The sequence below is a fragment of the Mirounga leonina genome, unplaced genomic scaffold (assembly GCF_011800145.1).
Source record: "Mirounga leonina isolate KUSES-001 unplaced genomic scaffold, KU_Mleo_1.0 Mir_165, whole genome shotgun sequence".
In the NCBI taxonomy this organism is placed as follows: Eukaryota; Metazoa; Chordata; class Mammalia; order Carnivora; family Phocidae; genus Mirounga; species Mirounga leonina.
The window spans coordinates 81,308,827-81,328,891 of record NW_023270415.1 but is presented as its reverse complement, the minus strand read 5'-3'; the positions used below and the strand labels follow the sequence as shown (position 1 = coordinate 81,328,891).

The 20,065-nt window shown below is 55.6% G+C and overlaps 1 protein-coding gene across 1 annotated transcript; it reads left to right on the top strand.

Annotated features, from left to right (window-relative positions):
* Positions 1-8,704: 8,704 nt before the first annotated feature.
* On the top strand, positions 8,705-10,228 carry LOC118015263 (lymphocyte antigen 6H-like). Its single transcript, XM_035012061.1, has 4 exons — positions 8,705-8,776; positions 8,957-9,013; positions 9,201-9,317; positions 9,581-10,228. The coding sequence occupies exons 2-4, from the start codon at positions 8,962-8,964 to the stop codon at positions 9,823-9,825; spliced, it is 414 nt and encodes a 137-aa protein (XP_034867952.1). The 5' UTR covers positions 8,705-8,776; positions 8,957-8,961; the 3' UTR covers positions 9,826-10,228.
* Positions 10,229-20,065: the final 9,837 nt, after the last annotated feature.

Sequence of the window (20,065 nt, the reverse complement as noted above, 5' to 3'; positions counted from 1 at the left end):
TTTATATGTTAAGGTAGACTTACAGGATCCTGGGGGTTCGGCCTAGAATTGCTTGTTGCCCTTAGCAAAGTGTCAACATCCAGGCAGCTGAGTCCCTAGAGAAGGTCACTCTTTCTGTTTCAAGGACTTGCCAATGGGCTGTAGGTAGTGAGAAATTCAATTTTTCTTCTGCCTTTGTTTCCCACATCATCCCCCCCTGAACAATTTTGATCCTTAAATCGTTAAGGTCTTTGAGAGTGGAAGGTCTCATCTTCTGTAACGTCTTCCTGCTGAATAGGAGCGGAGAGATGTCCCTACCTGTGGGTCGGTATTGGTCAGTTGGGGCTTATATAGACATGGGAGTTATGAAAGGCAGAGGGAGTTGAATCCAAGAGAGACCACATGTGTGCATCTTCCCGAGTGGAAAGGATCTTCTGTCGGCTGGAAGTTATGGCAGCAAAGGAGTCTCAGCACCAGGTGGAGAGACAAGGGAGAAGGCAGCAAAACATGATCAGAATAACAAAAAGAAAAAAGAAACCCAAATAAGAGTTCTTCTTAAAAAAAAAGATTTTATTTATTTATTTGAGAGAGAGAGCACAAGCACAGGGAGATGCAGAGGGAGAGGGAGAAGCAGACTCTCCGCTGGGCAGGGAACCTGACCGGAGACTCCCTCCCGGGACTCCAAGATCAGGACCTGAGCCAAAGGCAGACGCTTAACAGACCCAGTCACCCAGGTGCCCCAAGAGTCCTTGGATAGTTGACAAAACTCCTTCTCCGGTCCAGGAGTTGAACCAAATCATTAAAGGAGAGACAGGGATCTTCTAAAGGGCCAATTGAGTATTCATGTCAGTTGGAAACCTAGAAATAATTTAGTGGAAATCTGGAACATGTACACAGCATTCTGTCTTCATAACAGCACACATTCCACCTTGTGCAGCAGTTAAAACGTCTAACACCTTTCTGTTCTGTAAAACTGCTTTACGCATTTGTGTTATTTCAGTATTTAGTAGAGAAATGCTATTTTGAGTGTCATTTAGGGCTTTGACCATGTACTTAGTAAGTACCATTTAGGTACCTATTAAGAGCTTCCGTGTGCCAAACAACATCCCCCAGTTCCAAAGAGGCAACAAAGATGGATGCTAGGTGGTCATACCAGTGAAACACAGAACATGCCCACCTTTGTTTTCAGTTGGGAAGGTTGGCTGGGTTGGCAATGGTTTTAATAAAGCGTCCGTGCATCCAGGCAAAACCGAGTCCAGCGGTCTATCCAGCCTGGGGGAAGCCCTGGCCACAAGTTAGAGCCACATAGTCCCTGAGTCGTGAGGAGCCAGTCATCTGCTTCTGGGCCTCCTTGAACTGCAGTCACGATGTCAAGGGCCCTTCAGTTTTGGAGGGCCACCTTTTGCATTTGTGGGGGACTGTATGTCACGCTTAGTTAAAGGTGGTCACTGTATGCTTGGCTAAAACCTCTACTTGCAATTTTATATCAACAGCGGTAACTTCTAGGATAAATGTGACTAAGGAATAAAACCATCAAGAAGCCTCCTTTGTCTGAGGTCAAGCCTTAACATTACCCTAATTAGGAGGAATCACTGGCAAGTGGGAGAAGACTTGTCTCAGGATAAGGGCATCCCCAAGTGCATCATCCAATCCAATCACAAAGAAAGTGGGGCCATCCATTATCTCCACAAGTCCATGGCTAACCCATGGAGTGGGGTACGCTCTGGCTTTTAAGGAGCGATTTTGTCATCCTAGCCACACAGAATTGGTCAAGGTGATTGCTGAGTTATACAATTGTTGGGGAGTCAATCTCATTTTCTAGTTGTTCAAATAATCATGTGCCCATGGGCTCCTGTTATTATCTCCATAGAATAACAAGCAAGATTGTCTATACATGAGCTATTGTGGTAATTCCTCTGAAGTTTCTCAATTTGTCTAGCTTAGGCAAACAACAAATACTCAAAGACAATCAGAACTACGATTTAACATCTGTAAAGGTGTGTTATTGAAATACAATTTTTCTCACTAAAATCACTGTTATTTCCAGAAGTAGCCAAATTAAGACTAATTTGTTTGTAAAACAAGTATAATTTTAACAAACTTGGCCTGATTATTTACATAAACTCAGCAAGAATAGTGATTGATCTATAGATCTTTTAAAATCTGCTTTGCTGGGCACCTGGGTGGCTCAGTTGGTTAAGCGACTGCCTTCGGCTCAGGTCATGATCCTGAAGTCCCTGGATTGAGTCCCGCATCAGGCTCCCTGCTCGGCAGGGAGTCTGCTTCTCCCTCTGACGCTCTCGACCCTTCCCCCTCTCATGTGCTCTGTCTCTCAGTCTCTCTCTCTCAAATAAATAAATAAAAATCTTAAAAAAAAAAATCTGCTTTGCTGGTGCGCCTGGGTGGCTCAGTTGGTTAAGCGTCTGCCTTCAGCTCAGGTCATGATCCCAGAGTCCCAGGATCAAGTCCCACATCGGGCTCAGTGAGGAGTCTACTTCTCCCTAGGAACCTCCCCCCTCTTGTGTTCTCTCTCTCAAATAAATAAATAAAATCCCTTTTAAAAATCTGCTTTGCTGGGACTTTTTTTTTTTTTAAGATTTTATTTATTTATTTGACAGAGAGAGAGACACAGCGAGAGAGGGAACACAAGCAGGGGGAGTGGGAGAGGGAGAAGCAGGCTTCCCGCTGAGCAGGGAGCCCGATGCGGGGATCAATCCCAGGACCCTGGGATCATGACCTGAGCCAAAGGCAGACGCTTAACGACTGAGCCACCCAGGAGCCCCTTGCTGGAACTTTTTATAAGGAATCTAGATTGAACTTTTAGTAGAATCCAGGCCAGAAGCCAAGCCAAGTACTTGCCATCAGACATGCCTGCAGTATCTGCCCATCTGGGCAGATTCCTCCTCATGAGGTTCGCAAAGTATCCTGAGGTTCCTGCACCTGCTAGGAAGTGACATTATTTACTCACCTGGTGAGGCTGCTGGGAACTCTGTAAGCAAGGTATCAGGCCAACATTTCCAAGGGGCTTTATGGTTCCAGGTTTCATAAAGTCAACCTTAGTTCCTTAAAGCTGTTTGGTCATATCTGAGTCTCTGCACGGCTCTCTCAAAGACCCAAACCATGCTGGAAATCAGGAGGACTCAGAAAGGTAACCTCCCAGGCATCTCCCCCATACCCTACCTCAGTCCGCGGAGCCAGTGACTCTGTATCTCAGGGTTGTGAGTTCAAGCCCCACGCTGGGTGTGGAGATTACATAAAAATAAGAATCTTTTTTTAAAAAATGTGAGCTCCAGAGGGAAACAAGCCTGCACAGTTTCGGCAACGCACCCACACGTGCGTGTGTGTGTGTGTGCACATACTCTCCCCACTGAGTAGGACACAGAGACTCCACCCCATCAGTGGGAAGGACCCCTCACATCATTTAACAGGCACAAAATAATCCATTGTTTGTACACCTGGAGAATTTCCCCAGTGAGGGCCTGTTCCTCTTTCACGAAGTTTCTCAGCCATTCACAGAGAAATCCTGTCGGTTCTGCCCTCCGAGCACTTGGGATGGACCTCTGCTCCGGCTCACAGCCACCTCAGCCAGACCCTGGCCTGCACCCCTCTGCCCCCCACTCACCCCCTCGGCTGCCTCTAGAACATTCCAGACACATTGCGCATAACAGCTCTCTCTCCTTTTTCTGTCTTTGGTCAAATATCCCTTTCTCCAGCTTGAAATTACAAAATTAGGTTTAAAATTGCAACTTCCCCTCCACCATGCTCCAGACTCCAGCTTAAAGCCCCTGCCCCAGGCTGTCCTTCCTGTCCAGCCCCCCAACACCCAGCAAGTTACTTCTTACTGTGCATCATAATCCAAGTTTCATTAAGGCAAAAAAATCCCTCTTTTCGCGGATGGACTGCCAGGAGCTGGCATAGCCTGTTAGGAACAGGCGCTAAGTAAATCAGGAACGCGTAAGTGGGGCGTGCAGAGCTGACCTGCAGAAGGTCACTTCCCTGGAATGCAATTATTGGGGCTCAGGGAGGGAGGTTTTTCTAGCTTCCTTTACTTGTTGCCAAATCCCTTTATATTCTCACTACTGAGCTTGAAAGAGACCCTCCCTCTCCCTCCTTGTGCATTTTCATTATAGAAGTCCCAGGAGGAGAGCAGAGCCCCGCCCTCGGCTTGGTCCCCTCACCCCCACCCCGAACACAGGGGGTCTCATGGAAGGCCCACAGGCTCTCCCCCATTCTCAGGCGTCTCTTTCTGCCCCCAGACCCTCCTCTCTGCCCCCAGCAGCTGGCCTGCCACCAAGCAGGTGCCGGGTTTGGGGCTGAGGATGGAGAAGCCGCCTGCTGGGTTCGGGACCCCAACCCCCCCAGCCATCAGGGAGTGAGCAGCCATTTGGGGCTTCTGCCTAGGTCTCCCGTGATCATGCACACTGCCACTCTCCCGGGGCCCCATCTTGTAGAGCTCACCTGCGGGGGTCCATGAGCACACGGCTGCAGGTCGGGCAGGTGCTTCGGGGGCCCCAGAACTCGCGGCTACAGGTTGGGCAGTGCAGGCGTCCCCGAGGGTTCGCTGCACCTGGGCCTCGTACTTTCCGAGCCCTAGTTAACCCTGTCCTACAGGGCTTCCCAATCCCCATTGCTCAGGACTGTCAGGCTCAGACCCACGTGGAGGGAGGGACCCCAGTTGAATCAAGAGCCCAGACCTAACCATTCTTGCTCAGTTAGTGAAGCTGCAGTCTTCTATCCTGCGGTCATCAGGATACACACCTGGCTTGAGGGGCCCCAGATGGGGGGGTGGGGGTGGGGGAAGTGCTCATCTGGTGGAATCTCCCCACAGTGGGGAAGAAGGCAGTCTGCAGGGAGGGGCCTGGGCGGGGGGCTGCATCAAACAACCATGAACGGGGTGGCTTCACACTATAGAAATGTGTTCTGTCTCAGTCTGGAGGCTGGAAATCCCAAACCAAGGTCGGCAGAGCTGTGCTCCCTCTGGAACCTGCAGGGAAGACTTGTGCCTTGCCTCCCCTGCTTCTGGAGCTGACCTGCGGTCCTTGGCATTCCTTGGCTTGTGGCTCCCTCTCCCCCATCCCTGCCCCTCCGGTCACTTGGCACTCTTCTCCCCGCGCACCTGTCTTCTAAGAAGGACTCTCATTAACATAGGAGTCAGAGTCCCCCCGCTCCAGTAGGGGCTCATCTCCACTTAGCCAATTATGTCTGCAATGACCCTACTTCCAAATAAGTCAAATTCACTGGGGGTTAGGACTCGGACCTGGACTCGGACCTATCTTTTGGGGAACCCGGTTCAATCCCGGAACAGGGGGGAATGGAGACTGGTGACTGGCAGAGGGACTGGGCCACTGTGGGCAATGGGAGCCATGCGGGAAAGGGGCAGCCGGGAGGCAGCCGGGGCTGTGGGCTCACACGAAGACACTGGTGTCTCCTGGCTCTGGGCACTGAGAGAGTCTGGGGCGGCGACACCCCACCGTGGCAAGCACATCTACGGTTTGACCCTAGAACGGCTCTCCACCAAGAACAACCTGGGCTTGGGGGAGAAACAGCCGCTCCAGGGCTGGATCTGGGAAAGAACAGGATGAGCCTGGAACATTCCTTCCGCCACAAAGCCAGGATGTGCTCCCTGCATGCGGGGGACACAGCAGAACACAAAGGCCAGCTCTAAGGGCTCCGAGCGCCAAGTCTGGGATAACGTGAACATCAAAGCAGGTCTAGGCCTACTGACCCATGTGGACACCCACTGGCTGGTAAGCAGGACTAGAGCAACGCAGACCAGGAGGAGGAAGCGTGCTTTGGGCTCCTTCAGCTCTGGAGCAGAGAGCAGCTCTGAGTGCAAGCTCCCTCCCTGGGCACTCTGGCCACATCACCACTCGGGCAGCTCGTGTGTGGCCTTGGCTGGGAAATGATAGAACCGGGTCTACCAGGAAGGTCGTGGGGCTCCCTTGAGGTTGTGGAGCACGTGGTGGGTCTTGGGAACTTACCTCCCACCTCACTCCCTGTCCACACTGCCTCTTGGATGCATCCAGGCTTTGCCATCTGCACATTTTGGATTCGGTGCGTTTCCCGTGCACCCTCCCAAACCCAACCCTCTTCTCCCAAGCCTCCTGGCCAGTCCTCAAACTTGCAGGTGCGCCTGGGAGCCGCCTCACGATGGCCACATGCCCCCTAACAGGGCTTTTACAAACGCATTATCTTTAATGAAATTCTTATTTCTTTGGGTAACACACACAGCCCACCTTCCTTGTAGAGGCTTAGAAAGCCTCGAAAGGGACAGAGGAAGGCCATTCTAGCCGTCCTGCGTCTCCCGGGGCCCAGAGCCCCGAGAAGCGCCTCCTGGAGGTGTTTCCACGAAGGGCACAGGCCCACCCAGCAACTCCCGGGACAACTGCCAGGGCGAGTACCAGTATGGTCTCAGCGGGAAGATGCTGAGCGCAAGCCTGGGACTGCCCAGTGGGTGGGGCCACCGGAACATCTGGGGCAGGAGCCAGCCTCTACCCACCGCTGCCGGCAAAACCCCTCCCTCCCCCAGACTGACAACCAGAAAGGTCTCCAGACATGGCCAAATGTCCCCTGGCAGGGATGGCTGCTCCCGGCTGGGGCATCCTGGTCCCCCTTATGTGCGGTTTCACTCTGCCCAGCCCCCATCCCCTGCGGTGGGCGGCGGCCCTGGCCTCACTTCCTCGGGTCACCCGGGCAGGTCATGCCGTCGAGTCCTCACAAGAAGGGCCCGTCCGGACGACAGGCTCTGGGAGAGCGCGCCGGTCCGGCGGTGGGCCTTCGGACATACTCAGCATCCGCCCCGTCCTTCCCTTTTGTTCTTAGTGATCCGGCCTAATCGTCAAACTTCCCCAAAGGTGCGGACACACAGGAAAAAACACCGTATATGCGGGTTCAGCTCAATCCGCGCGCCCGGGGGTCCCCGGAGGCTCTGGAGCGCGTGCCCGAGCGGAAGCGCTCCCGCCCTGAAGGCTAAGGTTTCGTCGGGGGAAGCGGGCAGGAGCGGGAGGGACACGGTTCAGCCCGCGCCAGGCGCCCGGTTTTAGGGCCTGGAACCTTCGCGCTGAGGTCTAACCTGGTTGAAATGGAGTCCCTTGCGGTTCAGGCCGCCCCTTCTTCGCAGAGGCCTGCTGGAACTCTCCTTGGTTGTCACCCCCAAGCTCTCCTCCCCGGCGGTCCTGCTTTCCGCCGGCTTCCGGGGCCATGCGGCCGGCCACCACGGCGCTAGCTCTGTCCACTTCCTCCTCGTTGGCAAGATTTTGCTAAGGATAATTGGGACCTTCAGTGGCCTCTTGAGGAAACGGAAGACCTCCCCAGACTGGTTCCTCCAAGACCTCTCTGTTCCCCTGCTTGCTTTTACCACCGCCAGCCTCCCTGCCTGTCCTTGAGTGTCCTTCAAACCCCAACCTCCTCCCTCCCTCCCTCCTTCCACTCCACCCTCAGCCCCTGCCCCCACTCAAACCCGAGGAGGCTGCCTGCCACCACTGGGGGCTCTCAGGGACGCGGGGACCCTAACTGCAACCAGTGAGGCTGGGAGGCTAGTTGGAAACACTGTTATTTCTATCCACTCAGGTGAGTTTCCACCCAGATGGCTGCTTGGCCACTCCGCAGCACCCCAACCAAAACTTAGTCCGCAGCCCATAAGACTACACATCCTGGCAAGAGAGAATCTTGAGGTGTCTTCCATAAACCTTGATGGGAAGCATTCCCCGGCATGTAGGGCAGGTGGTCGCAAATGGTCTCATCTGCAGAAACACAATTCAGATAAAATTAGAAAGCAGGGCAAAGGGGAGAAGCAACTCTTTTATATAAACCAGAGAATTTTGTATTACTGTGTTTCTGCCTGGTTCGAGGCTAGAATTCTGGAAGAAAGCTCTACCGTATCTATTTGTACCTTTCTGGATATGTGTGTCTACACTATTCTATGTATATATGACATTCTCCTACCTCTGGATAATGTTATCAAATTGATTTATAAAATCCCGCGGAGAAGACTGTTCTATTCTAATTTGCTTACACATAAATAAGTGCTCACAGAAACAAAATATCCCTAACACTCTTATAAATAGAGAAACTAGCCAAATACTGTTCCAGTTTATGTGATTTGGGCATGTGTTCGGGAAGTAAGACTAGTTTAATATTGTGAGTTTAATCAAAACAGCCGTGTCTCCTGCGTTGTCAGCCTTCAGTCTAACATGAGCACACATCTTTATTCTATTTGAGTTTGCCAGTCACACAAGCTACCGTTATGTCCACTGGATGTCTAAGATTATAAAAATTATAAATTCACCCTAAGAGCAAGTGTACAAGGGGAAGATGCCATAAAAATGAGCTGCTCAACATGTGTATCAAGTGCAGCAGAAAAATGGGGAAAAAAAGTATTTAACATTCAAAACAATTTTTTTCTGCTTTTGTGATTTTTGAGGGGTACTTTTTGGGGAGAATGCAGGGAGGATAGGACAGGCTTATGGAACTGGGGACTGGGGGCCAGGAGGGGAAGAGAGACAGACAGAGAAGTCTCAGCTTTACAGCTGGGGAGGGGCCCATGACCTCAGAGAGACCTCTGAAGGTGAAACCAGAAACGGGGTGGGGGGTGTGCAGGGGGGCACCTAGCTTCCTCCTGGAGTTTCCCCAAAGCCGCTGCTGGTTGGCTAGGTGAGGCCCCCTCCTGGCCTGGGACTCAGGATCCCGCCTGGGGTCTGATAGCTACTCCGGAAGAAGGTGGAGACAAGAGAGCCCAGCCCCAACTTCCTCCTGCTGGGGCACAGGATACTGGGGGACAACTTCCTTGGCCGGGGGGGTAAGTGCTGTGGTACCAGCTCACCGAAGGGGACCTGAGGCCAGTGGGTGAGTGAGGCGGGAGGGAGCCAGGCTGGCCAGGGCTCAGCCCTGGAGGGCCAGGGTCTGGGGAGGGGAGGCGGGAGCCTGAGTCTGGGGCACCCCACAGGGGCCCACCCACATTGCCTCGTGTCCCCCCCAGGAACCATGAGAGGCATCCATCTCCTCCTGCTGGCCCTCCTGCTGCGCTCGGAGCTCGGTGAGCCATGGGGCACAGGGCCGGGGCCTGTGCTGGGGGGCATGGCTGGCAAGCCGCTGTGAGAGGCCCTGTGTGGGCTTGTGAGGGGTCTGTCCTCCACGATCCCTGAGGGTGGGGAGGAGCCCTCGAGCTGTGGTTCTGCCTGAAGGGGTCTAACTGCATCCTTCCTGCCGACCGGCCGGGCCAGCCCTGAGCCTTAGGTGCTACTTCTGCGTTGATATGAACAACAGTCCATGCCAGCCCTTCCAGTGTCAGATACACAATGTCTGCTACACCGGTAATCTGACTTTGACCACGGAGGATGGTGAGTCCCCAGCACCCAGGGGGGTGTCCAGGGAGCTCTGCTCCGAGGCTCCCCCAGCCTCTCAGAGGAGCGTGGGTTTGGCAGGGGCCACTCTCCAGCCTGCCTCAGTGTCCCCATCCTCCAGAGGCCTCCTCCTGGACGGGGCCGGATGGGACTCCAGCAGAGGGACGGAGGGCCAAGTGCCCCCAGGGAGCATGTGGCCCGAGGAGGCTGCGAGAGGCGGGGTGACCTCTCACGCCAGGCTTCTCCCTTCTTGCCCATAGGAACCCAGGTGAAGTACCAGCAGAAGGGGTGTGCCCCCTCCTGTAAGGAAGTTTCTAGTATATTGAAGCAGATTTCGGAGATAAGCGGCCCGGGGAATCCAGGCCTGCTGGGCCTAGTTAAGCTTGAAGTGCAGGGTTTGACGTGCTGTGATAAGGACCTCTGTAATGGGGGTGCACAGCTCCTGGGTCCTGGCGGGGGGCTCCTGCTCAGCCTAGGGCCCGTCTTCCTCTGGGCCCTGCTGTGACCAGCCCTGACCCCAGCACAGGGCCTCGTTCTGAACAGAGTCTCAGGTGGCAGGCACGTGAAGCAAGCTCGCTGTCCCACCCACGCACACATACATACATACATACCCACACGCCTGGGCACACACATGCACACGCATGCACCTGCACGCGCAGACCCCACAGACCCTCAGGCTCTCCTGCCCAACCCACCTGGCCAGCCCCAGCCTCAGGCCCCCAGTGCCCTGCTATGCCAACAAGCCTGTCCCGTTTTGCAAACACCATCAACCAACCACTGCCGCAAGATGCAGAGACTGCTACGCCCTGACCAGACGGACCTGTAGAAGAGCAAAGCCCACAGCCCAGCCCGGGGTCCTGCTCCCAGTGTGCCAGCCAGCCCCCGGAGAAAATAAACCCTTTCTGCATCCTCCTGTCCTCTGCTTGTCATTCGGTCCCCTAGGAAAGGGTTGGTGGCTCTCGTGGCCTGCCTGGGAGGGAGACTACACTCAGCCAGGTGAGTGCCCATGGCCCCAGGGACTAGGAGCAGTGGTCGGTTCTGGAGGGGCTAGCTCTGCACAGCTGGGTGTGGCCCCCCTCGCCCCCATGAAGCGTTTCCTCCAATGCACACGACCGGCCCCCCCAGTCCCTCCTGGGAGCCTCCATCTGCCCAGGGCCTCCGGTGGCTGATGTGCTGGGGGGGGGCTTCAGCAGAGGCAGGTGGTGGTGGTGCTGGAAGAGCGGGTCTCAGCTGGTTCCTTTCCTCTTTCACACATTTTCTCTTTCACACATTTCCCCTTTCACGCATTTCCTTTCACACATTTCCTCTTTCACACATTTTCTCTTTAACACATTTCCTCTTTCACGCATTTCCTTTCACACATTTCCTCTTTCACACATTTTCTCTTTCACACATTTCCTCTTTCACGCATTTCCTCTTTCACGCATTCTTCCCCTCTGAGCCCCTGCCCCAAAGGGTGGACCCCGAAGCTCAGAGCCTGCCCCCACAAGCCCATAGGACCCTGCTCCTCCCCATGGGATGGAGATCCCAGAGCCTCATCTCCTCCCTAGGTCCCCCCAGTCACCTCCTCCAGGAAGAGAACCCCCTCCTCTCCCTGCCCCATTCAGAAAACCTGGAGTGTGGCCTCGGGAACTCCATGGGATTGTGAGGGTTGGGACTGTAGCACCTTGGAGACCAGGGCAGGGCCTTCCCTTCATAAGCAGGGAAACTGAGGCACAGGGAGCCTCATGCCAGTCTGTGCCAAAGACAAGGAACCAGAAGTGCCGCCCTGGCCCACCTGTGTCCTTTGTGCCTCCACAGAGTGGACCAAGTGACATCTCCCTCTGGTCCTTTCACTACTGAGCAGAAAAGCCTGGCAGACCCAGCCTCACCCCCAAAAAGGATGTGGCCCCGCCCCAGGCTGGGTGCTGGAGGAAGTACAGGGCCTGGGGAGGGCACCAGCCCCACAGGGACAGGTCCTGGGGGCAGAGCAGGGCCTCTGATGTGTGGAAATCTGAAGCCTCTTCCCCAACACCCCTCCTTCCAGCATCTCCCAACTCGACCCCCTACAGTGCTAGCCTCAACCCACACACCCTGTCTCTACACCCCAGGGGCGACCGAGGGACCGACCATGCCATGCAGTGGGGGAGGGCTCCAGAGTGAGTGTGCATGGGGGGAGCAGGGGGTGCTTTGTGGTCAGAGGGGTTTGAAGAACCACGTCCTGTGGGCCGTCTCCTGCCTCCTGACCTCAGCCTACTGTCCCCCGGCGACCTTGGGCAAGGACCCACATCTGGCCTCGGTGAATTCACTGTTATGACCAGGGCCTTCCGCGTGCACCGGCAAGGGCCAAGGGGACACAGCTGGGTTCTGTCCCCTTGCAGCGGCTGTAGGCCGTAACCAGAGCCGCCGGCCCGTGTGCTCACCGTGCCATGATCGCCTTGGGCTTTTTTAATCGATCCATCCTGATAAGTGGTACTAATTACTGCAAGTGTCTTAGCATGTGTCTTTTCTTTTTAATTGGTATATCATGATAACAGGCAAACTTTTTTTACTGTTAATATTCTTTTTTTTTTTTTAAAGATTTTATTTATTTATTTGAGAGAGAGAATGAGAGAGAGAGAGAGAGAGCTTGAGATGGGGGAGGGTCAGAGGGAGAAGCAGACTCCCCGCTGAGCAGGGAGCCCGATGCGGGACTCGATCCCGGGACTCCAGGATCACGACCTGAGCCGAAGGCAGTCGCTTAACCAACTGAGCCACCCAGGCGCCCCTTTACTGTTAATATTCTTAAATGTATTAGTGGGTTACCTAAAAATATTTTCTGTCAATATATGGAGAGGTTTTCTTATGTTTCTTCTTAAAATTGCCAAGTTCTCCATTTTCAATTTGGGTTTTGATCCATTGAAAATGTGTTCTCCCTGGGGCGCCTGGGTGGCTCAGTTGGTTAAGCGACTGCCTTCGGCTCAGGTCATGATCCTGGAGTCCCGGGATCGAGTCCCGCATCGGGCTCCCTGCTCGGCAGGGAGTCTGCTTCTCCCTCTGACCCTCCTCCCTCTCGGGCTCTCTGTCTCTCATTCTCTCTCTCCCAAATAAATAAATAAAATCTTTAAAAAAAAGAAAAAAAAAAGAAAAAAAAAAAAGAAAATGTGTTCTCCCTGACACCCCAGCCCTGACCCAACAGGGTCCGGGGCAGAGTTTATCCTTCTCTGATCTGCTGCCCAGACCCCCGCCCCCCCTTCCCACCACACCCCCTGCGGTCCCGGGAGGTAGGTGGGGAAGTGGCCTGTGACCACCCCCCCACTCTTATCTCCCATGGAGCCTACTCCATGCTGCTTTTATGTATGTATGTATGTATTTATTTACTTAAAGATTTTATCTATTCACTTGACAGACACAGGGAGATAGGGAACACAAGCAGAGGGAGTGGGAGAGGGAGGAGCAGGCTCCTCGCTGAGCAGGGAGACCGACGCGGGGCTCCATCCCAGGACCCTGGGATCATGACCTGAGCCGAAGGCAGACGCTTAACCATCTGAGCCACCCAGGCGCCCCTCCATGCTGCTTTTAAAACGTTTCAGCTTTTCGTTCTGAAATAGGTTCACACTTAAAAAGAAGTTTCAAAAATAGTATAGAGTTCCTATATTCCCTTCAGTCCACTTTACCCGATATTAACTTCTTACGTAACCAGGTTCAAAAACAGGAGATCAGCATTGATGCAGACTCTCAAAGATCTGCACGGCAGACCCTGGGCCAAGCCCCGCACGGCACGGGGCTTTCCTGGGGTCCAGAGCCTAGTCCTGGGAGTGGCAGGACATCAGCGGTCCCCACCCTGGCCCGGCTCCTCCACTTTTCCTGGCCACTCCACGGCCAGTGCCCATGGCAGGCTTCTAGGGTTTTCACTCCACCTCTTTCTAAGAACTTAATTAACCATAACTATTCCTGCTCTTGACAGTTGACACTTAACGAGGGTTTACCCACCTGTTTGTGACCTGGAAATGCCGGCCGGGGGTGGGGGGCTCCAGGCGCCACAAGAAGTGAGGTCCCAGGTCAGACCCCATTGCCCCCACCCCACCCCTACAGCCTGCCTTGGGCAGTTACTATCTGAGGGAGGCCCGTGGGCACGGGCCCTGGTTAACAGTGGCCTCGGGAAAGCGGGCTGACGAGTCAAAGTGGGTCTTCCTGCCCGTGTGGATTCAGCGTCTGTCCTGCCCTGTCCTGCTGCACAGTTAGGAACGTGCCCCTCGGGCACTCCCCTTTCTGTGCCATGGCCGGGTGGCCTCGCTGGCCTCCCTGGGCCAGCTGCCGGGCACGACTGGCAGGGAGGCCAGCGGCGTGCCGAGGGTCGAGAGAGCAGGGTGCATGCGTGTGCGGTATGTGCACGGCGTGTCGAGCACAGTGTGTGAGTGGGTGTCATGTGCGTGCTGTGTGTGTTCAGGGAGGGGACGTGATGCCAGCAGCACTGCGTGGGTGGGCATTGGGGCAGAACAGGGCCCTAGTGGCCCTCCAGTGTCCCGTCCCCCGTAGGGCCTGGCCCAGCCTGAGCAGCAGAGGAAAGGCGAGGGGCACCGAGAGAGGGGGCTCTTTTGGCCTGGAAGGCAGCAGGCCAAGGGACTGGGCGCCCCACGTGGGGAGGGGCCGTCCCCAGCCCACCCAGAACGCGTGACTGAAGACCTCCCCAACCTCCTTGGCCATTCCCGCCTCGGCTGACGTGGGAGGAGGCTTCCTAGTGAGCAGATAAAATCTCTGCCAGGACGGGAGAGCCGGGGCAGAAACAATGCAGGAACTGAGCGCTCAAGGTCTTGGGGGGCCTGGCCAGAGCCTACCCTTCCTGAATGAGCTGCCCGCATTTCCAAAGCCGGAGGTGGGGGCCAGGAGAGGGTGGGGCTGGGGTGGAGGCGTGAAGCCCCCTCCCCGGCCCTCCCCACCTATGGGGGAGCAGAAGGCAATCTGAGGACAAAGAGCAAGCTGACACCCCACAACCTCCCCCCACTAGGTTGGGGTACCCGTGACATTCCTCTGGGAAGCTCCCAACTGTCTAAACACTAACTCCTTGCTAGAGGGGAGAACAACCTTAGCTTGACAATGGCAAGGCCTCTGGTATGAATCCTCTTTAACATATGAAAATCCTTCTGAAACCTCCCTTTTCCTTACCTCCTCCCACTCCCACCCGTCACAACTCTGGGGCACCAGCTCCTTCTGCCCACAGGCCCGCCCCTGGGCTTTAATAAAACCACCTTTTTGCACCAAAGACATCTCAAGAATTCTTTATTGGTCATCAGTCTCGCGTTCTGGGTGGGCTGGGGGCGGCCCCACCCCACCAAACCTCACCTGCTTTCCCAAACTACATCAAAACCGCTTCCCCGCCTACAGGCGCCCAGAGCCCTGGTGGAGCACTGACCCGTGTCCACCCAGAGAGGGAGGGACAGCTGGGGGGTCAGCTCAGGCTAAGAGCTGTCCTGGTCTGGGGCAGGTGGGAGGGGGAGCCTTCTGGAGGGGTGGAGCGAAGAGGACAGAGGCAGAGGCAGCCGGGGAGGAAGGGGACACCAGACAGGCTGGGGCTGGGGCCCCCGAGGGCGGGCAGCAGACCCCCGCGGAGCGCAACCGCGCACGGGTGGATGAGCAGCAGGTACCAGGAGAGGCAGGTAGAGTCAGACCAGAGGAGACAGGCGATCTGGAGGCTCCTGGCGGTCCCTACGGGGAGGGGTGCGCCTCCCCCGCTTGGTGCGGCAAAAGGCGGAGTTTCTGGCCTCCCCTCTCTGAGCATGCGCTGGAGACAGCGCGTCCTTGCGAATTCCGTGTCGCCCCTTGGAGAAGTAGTTCTGTCTCTTGGAGGGGTGACCGAGTGCGGTGCTGCTCTTCCCCAGGCCTCCCTCCTGGTCTGGCTGCCCAGACGGGGCTGCCCTGCTGGGCGCCCATGCTCTGGGTTAATGCTCCTTCCGTAGGGCCCGTGATGATGCTCGTGAGCGGTGTTCTGGGGTGGCAGGAGATTTTGGCTTTATCTTTCTCAGCGTGGCTGAGAAACCACGTGGCTCGGGAACCTCTGGTCCCCCTCCCTTCCCCACCGGCCACAGGTCCTGGCTGAGTGCTTTCTGGCTCTTAGTGGTGATGTGGTTTTGGAATATAGGTGAGGTTTGGTGGGGTGGGGTCCGGAGCCCACGACCAAGAAAGAATTCTTGGGAGGTCTTTGGTGCAAAATGAATGCTGGTTTTATTAAAGCCCAGGGATGGCACCCGGGACCCGTGGACAGGACCCGGAGCCGTGGACAGGAAGAGCTGCTGCCCCGGGGTTGTGAGGGTGGCTAAGTCCCTACTTGCGAGTTGCGCGAAGGGAAAAGGGGAGATTTTCAAAAGAACTTTCATACGCTAAAGAGGACTCACCAGATACCGCACGCAGGCCTTGTCATTGTCAAGCTAAGGTTGTTTTTCCCTCTAGCAAGGCTTTAGACAGTTGGGAGTTTCCCGGAGGAATGTCACGTCAGTCCCACCCAGGAGTGGGGAGGGGAGGGGGAAGAGGTCACAGGGTGTCAGCTTACGCTTTGTCCTGGGCTCGCCTTCGGCTCCCTCATCGGGTTCACTGCTGGGTACCCGAGCCTGGGAGGGCTGAGGCGTAGGGGACTGCCTCGGGGACAGCCGCAGGGACTCTCTGCTGCAGCTCGCACGCACACGCACTGTGCAGGCTGGCACCGTGGACAACACGGGAGGGTCCCCAGGGGTGGGCGGCGCCTGCGAAGACCCCCACATCAGGCTCTGAGGGATCAGTGAGGCCACCCCCACTTCATGGGGGAGTGGGGGTCAGGTGCCTTTCCCACAGCTGAAACCAAGCTCATCTGCACTTAACATTCCATTTCTTCTGCGAACGTAATGGTTTCCTTACTTAGGTAACTTTTCTGTAAGAAAGTCCTAATGAGCCCTCTGAAAAGTAAATGTTGGTAACTAGGGGCTTCTGTGGTGCCTTCCAGAATGCTGGTGAAGTCAGTAAAGTGGCTTCTGATTAGATTTTTTAAATAAAAAATAGAGGCGCTTGGGTGGCTCGGTCTTTTAAACGTCTGCCTTGGACTCAGTTCTTGCTTCTGGGGTCTTGGGATCGAGCCCCAAGTCAGGCTCTCGGTCTGCCTCTCTGCTCAGCGGGGAGCCTGCTTCTCCCTCTCCCTCTGCCCCTCCCCCTGTGCTGGTATGTACACTCTCTTTCAAATAAATATTTTCTTTAAAGATTTTATTTATTTGACAGAAAACACAAGCAGGGGGAGGGGCAGAGGGAGAGGGAGAAGCAGGCTCCCCTCTGAGCAGAGAGGCAGACCTGGGGCTCAATCCCAAGACATTGGGATCAGGACCATGACCTGAGCAGAAGGCAGAAGCTTAAACGACTGAGCACCCAGACGCCCTCAAATAAATAAAATCTTTAAAAAAAAAAAAAAAAAAAAGAACGGAGCGAGACAGAACTGGATAGAATAGAATATACTGACTGCCTCCCACACAGTAAGGATTTATATATACTGGTCATAATGTAAAATGTATTTTTTACAGTGGATCTGGGTCAAAAATGTGGAAAAGTGGGGCACCTGAGTGGCTCAGTCGTTAAGCATCTGCCTTCAGCTCAGGTCATGATCCCAGAGTCCTGGGATTGAGCCTTGCATCGGGCTCCCTGCTCAGCGGGAAGCCTGCTTCTCCCTCTCCCGCTCCCCCTGCTTGTGTTCCCTCTCTCGCTGTGTCTATCAAAATAAATAAATAAAATGTTTTAAAAAATGTGGAAAAGTGTGCTCATTAAGGCATGAGCCTCCTGGAGGGTGGGGGAGACTTGTGACCCCCCCCCCCAAGAAGGGGCAGGACTGTGGCTGAGCCTCACCCCAGCCCGAATCCTATACCTCCGGCCCACAGAGAATTCTCCCGGGGCCCAGGCCAAGGCCTGGCTCTGGGGGTGTTGGGGAGCTCAGGAAAAGCCCATCCCTTGCCAGACCCAAAGTCATGAGATGTGTGAACCGTTGGAAGATCCACGAGGCACACAACTGATTAAATGTTGTTCTGGCAAAGCCAGTTTTCAAAGGCTTTCCATCTTCCCTTTCCTTTCGTGGCATCCACGGTAGTCCCACCAAGAGAGAGCCTGCGTGACAGCGTCTACGGCAGCCAGCTCTTCACACCAAGGCCCCACCCCGTCCCGCTCCCGCTCCCGGCAGGGCGGAGCTCCCAGGATCCTGCCCCACACCCACCAGCCCTGCCAGTGGCACTCCCCAGCTGCCCCCAGCGCCGGGCTCCTCCCCCAGGGCTCCCTCCTGCCCTGCCTGGAGAGGGGCCTGAAGGCTCTCCCACCTCACCCTGGTCCCTCCTCCCTTATCCTTCTCAGAGTCCCTGAGGACCCCTCTCCTGAAGCTCTCACTCTCCCTTGGGGTCTGCTTCCCAGAGCACCCAGACTGACACCTCTCTCACCCTCCCCTTCCTACTCCCCACTCCTCCGCCCCCCCCCACTCCCCGCCTTCCCTTCTCTTCCAAGCAAGGAGGAGTCAGCCTGAGGGATGGAGGGCAAGGGTGGTGGCAGGGTGTAGGGAGCCACCCAGTGAGCCCTGTGACCAAGGACGGAGGACAAAGGGTGCGAGGAGAGGGGCAGAGGTGGCACATTTGGGCTTCTAGGAATATGTCCTCTCTTGGAGGAGCCATACTCTATCCTTACCACCTGGGGTCTGGGTTCTGAGAACAGCCTCGCTCACCTCCTTTCCCATTTGTTATGCTGAGGGGTGAGTTTTCTGAATTTCCTAGTAGAAATTTTACAAATAAGCTAGTCTGCAAAAGGTAAGAGAGGGGCCTTGGGGCTCATAGCGGCCACCCTTGCTGGCTGAGCGGGGCGGCAACAGAGGGACCCCGCACCGCAAGGATCTCAAGACAGCCAGTCAGACAAGCTCAGGGCATGGAGCCTGAGCCCGGCCAGCTCTGCCCCAAGGAAGCCTCCACTGATGGGCAGCCTGCAGGCAGGTCTGAGGCTTTTTAGAACCATGTTGAAGTCAAAGTCTAGAGTGAGGCATGTCCAGCCTCCAGCCATCTGGGCTCCCAGGGGCCACAGATGGCTGGTTTCTGCCCCTCAGTTGGGGTGGCAAAGGGCCAGAGCTGGCTTGTGCTGACTGCTCTGTTGGAGAAACTCAGAGCCTCACTCACTGTCCCACCTAGCTGGGCCCCAGGCTCCCACCAGGCAGAGCCTCAGGGAGGGTTCACGGGGTCCTGGTACCAGCCAGTACCCCACTAGGATCCAGGTCCCACACCCAGCAAGACCACAGCAGGTGTTCCCGTGGAGGGCTCTTCCCCACCCCCGGGACAGCTTGTGAAGCCTGAAGCAGATTTGCTTGTGAGAGGGAAGGACCCCCAAGCCTCAAGTCTGGGAGATCTGCTGGGCCAGCCTGAAGGGTCCTGACCAGGGCCCAGGGCAGGGACGGCAGGGAAAGGATGAAGCTGGTCTGTCCTGGGACCATGTGAGTGAATCCATAAATTGTCCAGGAAAATGGAGACCCAGCCGGACCAGACTGACCACAGCCTCTGTGGTGGACTGGTCCCAGCCTCACAGCCTGCAGCAGATGCACCGCTCAATCTAGGGAGACTAAAGGGAAACAGGGAGTGGTCAGGAAAGAGGGAAGGGTCCTGCGAAGGGAGATGGAGGGGCAGAGAGGGAGGCTGGGGCAGGAGCAGTGCTCCTGGGTCCTGCTGGGCTCACATCTGGCAGGGAGGATGGGCGGGAGGAGGAGGGTGAAGCTGGCTCGAAGGGAGGCAGTGTGGGAGGTGGGCAGTCCTCTGAGCTAGTGTTCGGACCCATGCTTAAGGGTCTCCTGTGAGCCCAGCTCCCAGACAGCACCACTGACTGGGACAGGACCCAGCCGTGATGCTGGAAGGGGAGGGGAACTCCCAAGGCCACCACGGGTGTGGAGGAGGCCCCCCAGGGGAGACAGAACCCCACCCGAGGGCTGAGAATTTGGTGGGAGGTGGGGTCTGGTTGGTCACTGCCTAGTTGAGACCAATGCAGGACCTTCTGCCAAATTTGTGGTGGTGTCTTTTCCCGGCGTGCTCAGGTAGAGTTTCATGGGCTGTAAGGGAGGCCCCTGCCCTCGTGTCTCCATCCACCACCAACAAAGTTCAGCCTCCAGGCACCCAGCCCCAGGTGCAAGATCCTGAACGTTCTAGCTCTACATGTAGTCATGTAGGTCGGGGGTCTTCGCATGCTCCGCAGCAAGTACTGTGATGGATTCCAACGGGTCGTCTCAGAGCCTGTCTGAGTCGACTGACTTAGAGTCCCGCTGACTGTCACAGGAGCTCCACCCAGCTGGAGGCTCTTAGGTTGAGTCTGTAGGAAGCCTATGGTCTTGCATGTGAAGGAGGCTGGTGGACTATGGCCCCAGCACCCCTTCCTGCAGCCCCCTCCCACAGGCTACCTCCCTGCAGCCCTCCCTCCCGCAGACCAACCCCCCCTCCCCATGCTGTGCCATCCTTGCAAACATCACAGTTTTTTTTTTTTTTAAGATTTTATTTATTTATTTGGGAGAGAGAAAGAGGGCAGGAGCAGTAGGGGGAGGGGCAGGGGAGAAGCAGATACCCCGCTTGAGCAGGGAGCTGGATGTGGGGCTCGATTCCAGGACCCTGGGATCAGGACCTGAGCCAAAGGCAGACATTTAACCAACTGAGCCACCCAGGCGCCCCCACACTTTTTTTTTTTTTTTTTAGCTTCTAAATTCTAAGTGTGGTGGTTTTGTTTTTTTGTTTTGTTTTTTTGTTTTTTAGCTTCTAAGTTCTAAGTGTGGCTCT

Coding starts and splice junctions, on each gene's coding strand:
- LOC118015263 (XM_035012061.1), top strand. CDS start 8,962: ATGAGAGGCATCCATCTCCTCCTGCTGGCCCTCCTGCTGCGCTCGGAG. Junction 9,014..9,200: donor CCTGCTGCGCTCGGAGCTCG/GTGAGCCATGGG, acceptor CGGCCGGGCCAG/CCCTGAGCCTTAGGTGCTAC. Junction 9,318..9,580: donor GACTTTGACCACGGAGGATG/GTGAGTCCCCAG, acceptor TCTTGCCCATAG/GAACCCAGGTGAAGTACCAG.